The 13,413-nt window shown below is 44.2% G+C and overlaps 1 protein-coding gene across 1 annotated transcript in view; it reads left to right on the top strand.

Moving 5' to 3' along the window:
• IFRD1 (interferon related developmental regulator 1) overlaps positions 1-7,189 on the top strand; it is a 30,084-nt gene extending 22,895 nt beyond the window's left edge. The window contains exons 9-12 of the mRNA XM_088457702.1: positions 571-705; positions 1,679-1,807; positions 4,988-5,083; positions 6,575-7,189. Coding sequence (XP_088313828.1) covers positions 571-705; positions 1,679-1,807; positions 4,988-5,083; positions 6,575-6,664 — 450 coding nt within the window. The 3' untranslated portion in view covers positions 6,665-7,189. The remainder of the gene's footprint in view (positions 1-570; positions 706-1,678; positions 1,808-4,987; positions 5,084-6,574) is intronic.
• The last annotated feature ends 6,224 nt before the right edge of the window (positions 7,190-13,413 follow it).

Here is a 13,413-nt window from a genome sequence, read left to right as displayed (position 1 = left end):
TCGGATGTGTATTTAATCAGCAGCTGGAATGCCACATGTTGCCTGTCCCCTGTAAAAAGTAGTCCTTGCTTTAGGTTTTCCCTTTTTTTTTTTTTTTTTTTTTTTTTTTTTTTATTCCAGTAGTTGCAGAGTAATTTGCTTGGTGGTCAGTTTTCCAAACAGCCCTCCTAAGCACTATGTACATTATCATTGTCCCAGGTGGATAACAGCTGTGTGGACAAACTAGTTTGTGTAACCGATCAGATATACATATTACATTTTGTACAGATGTGAACGTTCAGATTAAGTGTAGGCATGCAAAAATATTTAATTACTAATGTGAGCACAGTATATAGCAGTAAGTGAATGCAAATTCATAGTAAAGTTCTAGCTTTTACAGTTGATAAGCTGGCATATGAAGATGTATCTCTGTATGTAGGAAAACCACTTAGACTTTGGATGTTACAGGATCTCAAAAGTGAGAGTATTTCCCCTAATCCTTAGATCTCGGGTGTCTTATAGTTTTGCAAATCTAAAGCTGTATTGTAATCCTATGACATGCATTTACATTTATTCTTCATCCTTCTATAGGACTTCTATTATGAAGATCTTGAGCCTTTAACTGAAAAACTGAAAGCTTTGGCTACTGATTGCAACAAGCATAGAGCCAAAGTAGATAGAAGAAAACAACGGTCTGTTTTCCGTGATGTCCTTAGAGCTGTTGAGGTATTACACAACAAACTGCTACAATTTACACTAAGTGCCATATTCAATTAGTTTCGCATCCGCGATAAAATTCTGCTTGCCTGACTTTTCACTCACATCGCGTGTTTTGGACGCGATAACTTATCGTTCGCGTCCCTGCTTTCCGCTGTATTCAATTCCTAAACATCAAGTGGCGAACGCACAGCAGGCGGAATATGCTGTCAGTCTTGGGGAAATCAGCCAATAGCCCTAATAAAACTAATTGGGGTACTGAAGTTGTTTGTAATTTTTATTAGTGTCCTTGCACAAGTGGTGAATGGCATTAAGCAGTATTTTTGGGTGAAAATAAGTAGTCAAATTTGGGGTACTTGAAAATGGGTGAAAGCATATTTTAATGTCTATAAAGTGATGTTTTAGAGAAAGTGAAATTCCTCCGTCATACAAGCACCTGCAAGTCCCAAAACACTTGACCCCATAAAGCACCCCCAGAAGCTTATTTCACTAGTATTTGTAGTTTCCCCCCACTTTTTTCATTTTCGTCCCAAATGTCAAAGGTGTTTTTGGGGTGTCCCTGTAAAAAATTTTTCTTTTTTGGGTGAACTGGTCATGGGGGGGGGGGAGGGTGCACGTATCAAGGGTTTTGAGTGGTTTCCCACCATCTGCACCCCAAACATAGATTTTACACACTTTTTCTCCACAGAATAGCAGGTGAAAAAAAATTCGCCTATTTCAGTGCCTTGACTTTTTGCATAGGCGAAAATGGAATTTAATACGGAGAAAAAAAAAGGCAAAATTATCTAAAGAGACCACACGAAAACTGCTTTTCGCTCCAAATTGATTACGGCCCTAAGTGGTATAACCACCGCCACTGAGTTATCTGCCTTGTAAAATGGGTAGTTATGTTCTTATGCAGCTCTACTTTTGCTTCTGGTGTATGGCCTAGGAGTGCCATAGTTGCTTTTGGTGAAATCATTTGTTTTTTTTGTATGCACAGGATGGTGAGTTCCAATCTGAAATGATTCGGTTTGGGAGAGAACGCATGCACATCGACTGCTGGGTGAAAAGACTCACATATGGAATATTCAAGGAATTGTTTGGCTCCGGGATGCAGTTTCATCTTCTTGTAAGATGTTTGACAGTTTCTGAATTGCTTTAATCTGATTGTTGTGCTAAGAGTTGTATACATTGGAACAGCTTAATACAGGGGTCTTCAACCCGTGGCCTGCTGATGGTTACTGTAGTAGAGACCACAGTCTACACTACACACAGAAACACACATTGCCACCGCCGACAGGGTTTGCTTTGGCAGACAACCAATGAGTCAATCTCACTGGCTGTTGCACCCACAGCAGGAGCAGGGCTGGAGCTCACTCATGAGTCCATCTTCCGGCTCCCACAGTGGGTGATGGGAGAGACGTCATGATGTCTCTCCCATAATGCAGAGTGGGCCGGCCTGGGAGAACGGAGGAGTGGACGGCGGCGGGAGCTGGAGCAGGGATTCAGGTAAGTTTTTATTTTTTGGGGGGTGGAGGTCTTTGTCTGCACTGCAGCGGGGGGGGGACTACTGGGGGCACTGCATGGGGGGGGGACTACTACTGGGGGCACTGGATCAGGGGTGACTACTGGGGGCCCTCCATAGGGGGGAATACTACTGGGGGCCCTCCATAGGGGGGACTACTACTGGGGGCCCTCCATCGGGGGGACTACTACTGGGGGCCCTCCATAGGGGGGACTACTACTGGGGGCCCTCCATAGGGGGGGACTACTACTGGGGGGTAGTTATGGGACAATTGTGTGAGGCGGGGGCAGTGTCTAAGCTATACTGTGATATTTAGTGACCCTCTGCTTCTGTCAAATTTTTTTGTGGCCCACACTGCCTTAAAGGTTGAAGATCCCTGGCTTAATATATAATGCAAGTTGAATTGTACAATAGCTTGGGCAATTGGTCTGATGTCTGCCCTCAAGTAAATGATTTAATAATGTGAATGAAACTGACAGATTATTGGGTTTTTAATATTATGACTGCAGTAAAAAGCTATGAAGCCGAATTTTCATTCAATATGGCTACATACGGCATGTAGTTTACTGCTGCACGGGATGCCGGCGGTCAAAATCCCGACCAACGGGGTAAGGGGGGTTAGGTTTAGGGATTAAGGGGGAGGGTTAGAATGCAGGAAAAGGGAGTGTTATGGGGGATGGAGGAAGGGTTAGAATACTTAGTCCCTGTTGGGGTTCTGAGCATCCAGATGCTGCTGTCTCTTTTGACTTTTGTGTGGCCAAATTCAATACTGATCCTATTGTGGAGGCAAGCATATGTTTACATGACTTTGCGATCTGGTGGGTTTCTGTGAAAGTTCATTGTCTAAGGCCCGTATACAATTGGGTGCGATAAATCCCGGACTTTTCGAATGCTGGCGTTTTCCGCGCCCGAGCTTATTCCCGTATTCAATTCCAAAGGACGCGAAAACTCGTCCCGGCAATACTCAAACAAATGAAGTGCTGTCACATTTGGGGAAATCAGCCTGACACCCCCCAAAAGATGCACTGACGTTGAGGATCACTATAGATACCTTCAGCATGGCTATTTGGGGGTATTTGGGTTGCTTAAATGCTCTCAATAGCTGCTAATTTGCACAAGTGGTGAAGAATGGAATTTAGCTTTTTTTTTGGCAAAAATAAGTAGTCCCTGCAAATTTGGGGTATATGAAAATGGGTGAAAAATGGTTAAAAATCGCTAGTGAGGTTTTAAACGCACCTTCAGCAATTGAATGTCCCTAAATCTGAAGTGAACCCCCATAATGGAGTCTGAAATTTACACAATTTGCTTGTAGTTTATAGAATTTCGTAGCCCAAGTTATGGTTCTGTTAACTGTACATATTAGTGAAGGTTGCACACTGCCCTTCATGTTGGATCAGAATTAGTTAATGCACTGACCCTTTAAAATGTTTACTGATGAGTCGAGCCAACATTACCCATTTTAAAGACTCGTTATAGTGGTTTTGAAGCCTGTCTAGACACTTGAAAAACTCTTTAGCAAGAGGTGTTTTTTTATGCCTTAAGGCTTTTGATAGTTTGTGGATTGAATGGGTAAAGGGGGGTATCCACTAGACGATAAAGTTGAACGATAATGATAAAATCGTTCGATAATCGTTCAAACATAGTTTGAATATCGTTTGCAAATCGTGCAGTAATTGTTTCTAACGATGTACGATGCTCGCTCCCGCTGGTCGTTTGATCGTCTCCTCCATCGACTGAACATGCAGGTCAATTTCATTTGATTGCTTACAAATCGTTTACACATCGTTCACGCTGAACAATCAAACGATGAACCACTGTCTGCCCACTATAGCTGAAAGCTCTCAATCACAGATTAAAACAACATAGTTTATTGTTAGATCTTTTGCAAATCGTTTGCACATTGTTCAGAGGGGAAGATCAAATTTCAAGGGAAACTTCAAGGGAAAATCGTTAAGAGGTTGGACAGGGATAAAATCGTCTAGTGGATGCCCCCCATAAGAACTAGAGAAGGGACAAGGAGGGGGTTGTATAGGCTTGGTGTGATTTCTGTTGTGGCATGGGACCTCAAAGTGCAAACCTTTTCAGACACTCCTGGCATTGAATAATTCTTTTTGGTACAAAGGTTCTCCTATTTTGCTAGGCAGATATGGTATAATGCAACAGACCATAGATGTACTACTTTGAAGCGTTGTAGCAGATTTTGTGGAGTACTGCGTTCTTCTAGGAGAGAAAGTTCCGGTCTCTCCTTTATGATTTGGTGTCTACATAGATGCATCATTCTGTGATGCAGTCTGCCTTATGGGTTTTGTATACAAAATTATAAGGGGGTCTTGGCACCCGTTTATTAGTCAGTTCAGTTAGAGCTGGTATTGTAATCTGTAATTGTAAAATTGTACCTATAGCAGAGCAGATCCTCTGGCATAGGTAAGGAATATATTGTGCTTTACCAGGAAGAAAATACCATCTGGTGTAGATATTGTAGGTGTTCTAGTGGATGCCAATATTAATGGAGGATTTTGTATGTCTTTGGGCATCTCACTTGTCAATGAGGAATGGTCTAAGGTACATTATCACGTAATATAATTTGAGTTATGAGTTTCATATAAGATCTGCTTTTTGCTGAATACAGTCAGGGGTATTTGAGCTGCGGTAGTTGTGTTTTTGTGGGTTAAAATTTCCTATATGTAAATATTTCAAATGTAGCATTTTTGGAACATGAGACATGGCACACATTGAAAAGAATTTGTACGTGGAGGTTTTTTAATTCATTTTTTTTTTTTATAGGCAAATGGATTTCTGCGCAATATTTTTGAGCTTGGTCCCCCATTGCTCTTGGATACAGCCACCATAAAAGAAATGAAAGTTTCTCGTGATGAGAGGGTAAGTTACCCTGCATTACTAACTGGTTCTAGTCCGTTATTTTACTATTGGTGTGGAAAGCACTTGTCACAGCATAAAGCAATAGAAAAATAACATACTCAGCAAAGTTCAAACAAAGGATACTTTTGTCACTTTATAAAAATAACAGTGCATTGTTGAGGTTAAGGCTTTCATTCACTAAACAGGAATTGTTGAATTAAATGCCTGTTAAATGTGTATGTGTGTGCAGTTGATATGTATAAAGTTAATCTTTACATTTTTTTTTTTCTCAAAGTATGAACAAACTAAGTTTTTTTTTTTTTTTTTTTTGGTAGCTGTATTGGCCTGCTAGATGTGTAGTTGGGTTTTAACTCTAACTTCTCTATATACCTAACATGTATACATCAGAGCGTCATTGAAAGGTTTGATAGTGCTGCTATATCTCCAAACACTTGCAGTCAGATCATGGTAGCGTCACTTGATGTACTTAGGTGTGCAAATAGAACTAATGTGTACTTTGCAATTTGTGCTGAGACTTGGAACCCCTTGGACAGTAGATAAATAATTCAGGACAAAGACCATGATCTATTACCAGAGTGAGGGAGCAGTTACCTTCTGACAGCAGGAGGAGCTGTTGAATTGTCAGCTTATATGATCTTGGTGGTTCTAGTTTAAAGCATACAAACACATTATGGGCCAGTTTCAATTAGATGTGAAAAGCCGTAATGGCGAAAAAGTTTCGTCTATTACCGCTTTTCGGCTGTTCGGAACTTATCGCCAGATTTAATTCCAGGCGGAGTTCGCCTAAGTGGAAACTCAAAATGTAGTAGGCGAAAAAATTTCTCCAATGAATAGCAGGCAAAAGAAATCCTAAATCTTTAATTTGGGGTGCAAATGTGGGGAAATGACCCAGAACCCTTGGGACAGTCCCCCAAAGGACAAATCTGGCAAAAAAAATCCTAACACCACCCCAAAAAAGTACTTTTCATTTTGGGGCTAAAAAGTGGGGGGACAAGCATAAAACTAGCAAAATAGACTTCTTGGGGGTCTGCAAGGATGGGTCAGGTGTTTTTAGGATTGCAGGTATGTTTTTTTTTTTTTTTAGCAGTTTACTTTTGAGACTTAATATGCTAGCACCCACTTTCAAATACCCCAAATTTGCGTAAAGTTTTTGCCTCTGAAGGAGGCAGTCCTGGACTTTTCGCGGCTAATTGAATCCAGCCCTAAGTTGGTTTGTAAGATATTGTCTGACTAGACCAAACCTCCAAGTATACATACGGTATATTTGATGTCCATATGAAAATAAGAGTGCGCAGAAAACAAGTAGCTGGAGATCAATTAAATCTATTTTTTTTTTTCTCACTGATCCAAACAAATTGAATGTTTCCCAATATGTTGCCAACCATAAAACAAATGTGAGCAGAAACATTCATGATTTATGACCTGTAACTATATATAGGAATTTGTCTCTTGCATGAATTTCTTTTAACTAAAGCTATTTTTCCACTCAAGCACATGAGCAACTCGGCTGCATTCAAAGCTCGAACAAAAGCAAGAAGCAAACTGCGTGACAAGAGAGCAGATGTTGGAGAGTTCTACTGAATATTCAGGAAAGGATCCAACCTGGAACTGTATAGTTAGCAGATGAAATATTGCTTGCAGTGAGTTAGGCAGATGTCGCCAATAAAAGATCTAAAAATGTAATTTGTATCAAACTTGGGAGGGGAAATATATTAATGCTACATTGTGTTGTCATTTGTTTATCAGTATATTAAAACAACTTGTATGTTTGCATATTCAGTTTTCCTTGCTTAAAAAACTTTTAAGCTCTTACCCATATAGCACAATATTTTGACACAATTTGATTGCTTTATAAATTGGATAAGTGAACTAAGGTGCAAAGTGTAAGCATTTTGCAGATATTTGCATTGGGGCAATAGATTATTCTATGCTATAACCTGGCAATTTACAGCAGTTTTAGAATGAAGTTGCCCAGGTGTGTGTAGTTCTCAGCATGTGTATATGTGCATTATAATCTGATTATAGGGATATTTTAATGTGTACTTTGACCATGAATTGACATTTTGTTTTCCAATAATACAATAAAACTTTTATTCCAGAGATTAATTGGTGTTTTGTAGTTCACTTTCTCTTCCCACTGGCATCCCCCTGCTTTGGCGGTGGCTCCAGTATGCAAATCAACTAAAGACTATTCCAAAGTCTTCTAAAAGATGGTAACTACTGTGGAACTGTCCCTTCTAGAAAAGATACTGTAGTTTTCAAATGAAGATGTGGTGGTTTCCCCCCCCAAGTATTATTGCGCTATACAAAGACAATTACCCATTATTACTCGGCAGAAACATCAAGAAGTGTTGTAGCAAAATCATGATTGCTCTTTCACCTACAGTGACTGTTAAATACTTAGTGCGGTCACAATGTATTCTTTGCACCTCCTTTTGTGCAAGTATTAGTGGTTTCAGTGATAATTTGTATAGTTATTACTTTTGCTAATAAACACACATTTCCCTGAAAGCCACTAGGTTATTAACCCTTCTTGAGACAGCAGACAGCCAGATCCATGCTATGCACCACAGATGGGAGAGAACAGGGCATTCCAATCAGTCTGTCAGCTATGTCAGAAAATACCAGGGAACAGCGATTTCAGAAAAAATGGCAAGTGAAATTGGGTACCCAGAATTTACACTGAAACTGGGGCTGATAAGTGGTAGACTGTGATCTTGACTAGTCTTAAGATTTTATAATTAACCATCTGATGCTTCAAGCTGTGGCTGGCTGTAAACACCAGTATGCTACATTGTATATTTCTGACACTGAAAACATTCATAACATGCTTTAAATGAATGGTTCTTGTGTAGCTGGATCAGTCAGTCTCAGTTGTCCTTTGCTTTTCCTGCAGTTTCACATGGAAAGTAGGAGAAAGATGTAGCCTGACTCCCATCCCAAACTAATAGATCTGCTTGAGGCAATCCCATAAATTCTGTTTTGTTTATATGGTGCTTTACATTTCATTTTAACAAAGATTTGTTTTACAACCTTTTTACACACTGCTGGTGGATACGATAAAAGAAGAACCTTTAGCTAGAGCAATTACTGGACAAAGTCTTGCGGGTATACATTTTTTTTTTTTTTTTTTATAGCTGGAACTTGTAAAGTTATGCCCATTCCAAACCATTTCTAGTTGATTCAGAGATGTAATCCTCTTGGTGTACAAAATAGTGACTATAGTGCCAGAAATGCAAAGGGCCCAGTCTACTGCACATAGAGCAAAGGCCTTTACATGACTTTGACAGTCAGCAGGCTTGGCATCCATAGTTTCTCGCCATTAACCATATATTTTTGTTTTTATACAACCTGGAAGAGCACTAAGTTTATGCAGCATATGTAGATTTTTGTTTGTGGCACTTTTTTCTTCTAGTACAGAGGTTCCCAAAAGTGGCCCTCAAGGCACCACAGCATGTAAGGTTTTCGAGAACAGGTGATTTAATTAGTACCTCAGTCACTAATTTAGTCACCTGTGGTTAAGCATGGATATCCTTAAAACTTGGACTATTAGGGTGCCATGAGGACAGAGTTTAGGAACCTCTGCTTTAGTACATACCAGTATAAGGGATGCCATGGAGTGTTGAAGGGGGATAAGGGCAACTTAAAATTTCCAAAAATCTTTATGGAGTACTCCATAACAACCCAGGTTTCCCACTCACAATTTCAGATGTTCTATTTTTTAAGGACAGCTTGTAAAGTCATAAGAAGACACAAACATGAGAATTGTATTATATACATGCCTACTCTCCCGAAATGGCCAGGAAGCCCCCGAAAATAGTGTTGCTCCCGGCCACCCGCAAGAGGCAAGTCTCCTGGCTACTGCCTGTGGAAAAACAAGAGCTATGGTAAGAACTTAGCTTTGTTATCTGTTTCTACAAAGTCCATAGGGTCCACACGGTTGACCTTGGGGGATATAGCTGGATCAGGATCCATGGGCACCACACAGTTAAGCTTTTAGCTCCCAGGATGCACTTGGGTCCTCCTCTATACCCCACCCCCGAGCCACAGGCACCTCAGTTGGTAAGCAGCCTAGGCCGGAGAAAATATGGAACAGAGAGAAGGAAGACTGGAACACACAAGAAACCATACTCACAGAAAAGGGAGACAAACACCGGTGACCAGCAACACAGCCCATTTGAAGCCAGGTGCGTCAGGGCGGGCGCCCTGTGAACCCTATGGACTTCGAAGAAACAGAGATAACAAAGGTAAGTTCTTACCATATCTCTTGTTTTCTACTTCAGGGTCCATAGGGGGTCCACAGGGTTGACCTTGGGATGTCCCAAAGCAGTTCAACTAAGGGCGGGGACGCTCCTGTGCAGAAAGGAGAATCCTGCGCCCGAAGGATGCATCCTGAGAGGAAAAGGTGTCAAACGCATAAAATCTTAGAAATGTCTGAACCGAAGACCAAGTGGCTGCCTTACACAGCTGAACAGCTGAGGCACCATGTCTAGGAGCCCAAGAAGGGCCCACAGAACGAGTGGAATGAGTCTTGACAGAGGCTGGAACAGGTAAATGCTCTCGTATATAAGCCTCCCTAATAACAGAACAAAGCTAACGGGCCAAAGTCTGTTTGTTAGCAGGCCAACCCCTCTTATGAAAACCAAAGAGGACAAACAAGGAGTCGGACTTTCGAACAGAAACAGTCCGATCAACATAAACTGAGAGCACGGACAACGTCCAACGAAGTCTCCCCTGCTGTAAGATCAGGGGACTGAAAGGCTGGGACCACCAGTTCCTGATTGATATGGAACTTAGAGACAACCTTAGGTAAAAACTCAGGACGAGTCCGAAGCACTGCTCTGTCCTGGAGAAAAAAAATTTAGAAGCGGGGACTACATGAAAGTGTCCCCAACTCGGAAACCCTCCTTGCTGAAGCAATAACCAGGAGAAACACAGTTTTAAGCGTTAACCATTTGAGGTCAACTGACTCAAGAGGCTCAAAGGGAGGTCCTTGCAGAACTCTTAGAACCACCGCCAAATCCCAAGGTGCCTCCGGAGGCACAAAGGGTGGCTGAATCCTTGGAACACCCTGGAAAAAAGTGTGTACGTCCGGTAACATAGCAATTCTACGTTGGTACCAAACCGATAAAGCAGACACGTGCACCTTCAGAGAGGAAAGGCGTAAACCTAAGTCCAAACCCGAATGAAGAAAAGCCAGAATCCTTGAAACTCTGAATATCTGAGGGTCATAGTTTCTGGACTCACACCACTGAAAGTACGTGTGCCACACTCTATGGTAAATCCTTGCAGAAGCAGGCTTGCGTGCCCTCAGCATGGTAGAAATAACGGAACTAGAAAAGCCCGAGACCTTAAGACGGCCGTCTCAAGAGCCACGCCGTCAAAGACAGACGACCCAGATCCGGGTAAAGGCAGGGCCCCTGAGACAACAAGTCCTGCCGCTGAGGAAGAAGGTACGGAATGTCGGTGGACAGACTCTGTAGGTTGGAGTACCACGGACATCTTGGCCACGCTGGGGCCACCAGTACCAGAGTGCCTCCGTCCTGCTTGAACTTGCGCAGGACCCAAGGCAGAAGGGATATCGGAGGAAACAGATATGCCAGCTGAAACGTCCATCACACCGACAGAGCGTCCACCAGACTGGCGCCGTCGTCCCTTGTCCTTGACCCGTACACAGGCAACTTGTAATTGTGACGAGAGGCCATCAAGTCCACCTCCGGCACTCCCCACTTGTCCACGAGTAGTTGGAATACCTCTGGATGAAGCGACCATTCCCCTGGAAGCACGTCGTAACGGCTGTGGAAGTCTGCCTCCCAATTGAGGATTCCGGGAATGAAGACTGCCGAGATCGCTGGAAGGTGGCACTCCGCCCAAGTTAGGATGTGAGACACTTCTGCCATCGCAGCCCGGCTGCGAGTTCCTCCCTGGGTATTGATGTACGCCACCGTGGTGGCGTTGTCTGACTGCACTTGCACTGCCCTTCCGTGAAGAGCGGTGCCGGCCGACTGCAGAGCCCTGTACACGGCTCTTAGTTCCAGAACATTGATGGGGAGAGCCGCTTCCTCCGCTGTCCAACGACCCTGAAGTGACAAGGAGCCTGTCACCGCCCCCCCAACCCCGAAGATTGGCGTCTGTCGTGAGCAGAACCCAGTCCGGGATCCAAAAGGGGCGACCCTCTAGGAGGTGAGCTGTTTGACGCCACCAATTCAGGGACTGTCGTACATCCGGAGATAGCACCAGCGTCTGGGACCGGATCCGGCGAGGCAACCCGTTCCAGTTTGCTAGAATCAGCCTCTGCAGAGGCCTGGAGTGATACTGGGCAAATTCCACCATGTTGAATGCCGACACCATGGACCCCAGCACTCTCATTGCCGAGTGTACCGAAAGACTGGCCCAATCCAGGCAACTGCGTATCCGCAACTGTAGGGAAGATACCTTTTCTGGAGTTAGAAAGATCCGCTGCTGACGAGAGTCTAGGAGGGCCCCCAGATGGACCATCTGCTGAGATGGGATCAGGGACGATTTCCTCAAATTTATTAACCACCCGTGCGTCTGCAGACAAGCCACCGTCAGTTAGAGATATTGCAGCAGAACCTCCGGAGAGCTTGCCAGCAATAGGAGGTCGTCCAGATACGGTAACAACCGTACCCCCTGGTTCCAAAGGTGGGCAGCCATAACTGCCATCACCTTCGTGAACACCCTCGGCGCTGTGGAGAGCCCAAAAGGCAGGGCCCGAAACTGGTAGTGATGATGCAACAAAGCGAACCGCAGATACCTCTGATGTGACGTTGCTATCGGCACATTGAGGTAAGCGTCCTGGATATCCAGGGAGACCATGTAATCCCCTGGTTCCATAGCCAGAATTATGGAACGCAAGGTTTCCATTCTGAACTTGGGAATCCTGAGAAACCTGTTCAGAGACTTTAAATTTAGAATGGGTCGATGGGAGCCATTGGGTTTCTGTACCAGAAACAGCGCAGAATAGTTCCCCATCCCACGCTGAGATTGTGGAACAGGTACAATGACCCCTGCAGTCAGCAAGGAGTCTATAGCTTCCCTGATCAGCATAGCCTTGGCGATGTCCTGAGAAGGACTTGTGCAGAAAAACTGGTGAGGCGGTCTGCACCAAAAAGACAGGACGTACCCTGGGAGACCACTTCTCGCACCCAGACATCGGTGGTGGTATTGAACCAGCTGTGGGCGAATAGAAGAAGTCTGCCTCCCACTCTGGGATCCCCCAGAGCGAGGCCCGTCCCATCAGGTGGAAGGCTTATCTTCCCGTTTGGAAGAGGGACCCCTTGCACTCAAAGCTTGTTTCTTGGACTTGGAGGCAGACTTAACTGCTGCTTGCCTTGGGAAAGACTGACCTCTTGCCTTACTCTGAACCCGAAAAGCCGAACTCCGGACCTTTGCAGATGCTGCAGCTGAAGGAAGGAAGGCCGACTTGGACTTAGCCAGTCTATCCACGATCCTATCCAAGTCTGGACCAAAAAGTAATTCCCCATTAAAAGGTAAGGCCTCCAGGCCCTTCTTTGAATCAGCGTCCGCCCTCCAGGACTTCAGCCATAAGGAGCGGTGGGCATGCACAGCCGCAGCCGACACCCTAGAGGTTAGCAGACTAGCGTCCAAGGAAGCTTCTCCAATATAAGAAGCCGCATCTGTCCTAGTAATGCCCTCTGAACTTCCTGAGTATCCTCAGGAAAAGTGTCTTCTAAGGCATTGGCCCAACCCTCAATGGCCTTAGCCACCCAGGAAATGGCCATGGACGGGCGAGCAATTGCTCCCGAGAGGGAATAAGTAGACTTAAGGCAAGCCTCAACCTTTCTGTCCGTGGGATCCTTTAACGAGGAAACTGACTGTATTGGCAGCGTAGCACTCCTAATAAGGCATGTTACGTCGGAATCCACTGCCGATGGAGCTTCCCACTTCCTACAATGCGCCTCCGGGAATGGATAATTGGAAGCCAACCTCTTTTGAGGCACAAATCTCTTACTGGGTGTCTGCCAAGCCTCCGCCATATGATCTGTTAATTGATCAGACAGGGGGAACACCGCCGAAGTCACCTTTAGTCTTTTTAAAACTAGGGAATTTTGACTTTGGAGCAGGTGCGTCATCCTCTACTAGGAGAATGGCACGCACCGCCCTAACCAGAGCTCGTACATTAATAGACTACCGAGATTCCACCTCCTGAGCCGAGGTGTACGAATCGGAGTCGTCCTGGACCTCACCCTCATCTGAGGACCCCTCAGTGTCTGAAATCTGCGCCGCATGCAACTTATGTGCACGTTTAGATGCCCCTGCAGACCTGTCATTCTGCAGCATCGATTGAA

This window comes from Taudactylus pleione, unplaced genomic scaffold, assembly GCF_031769625.1.
Source record: "Taudactylus pleione unplaced genomic scaffold, aTauple2 ptg000041l, whole genome shotgun sequence".
NCBI lineage: Eukaryota > Metazoa > Chordata > Amphibia > Anura > Myobatrachidae > Taudactylus > Taudactylus pleione.
Note: the sequence above shows the minus strand (reverse complement) of the source record. Positions and strands in the feature narration are given on the sequence as shown.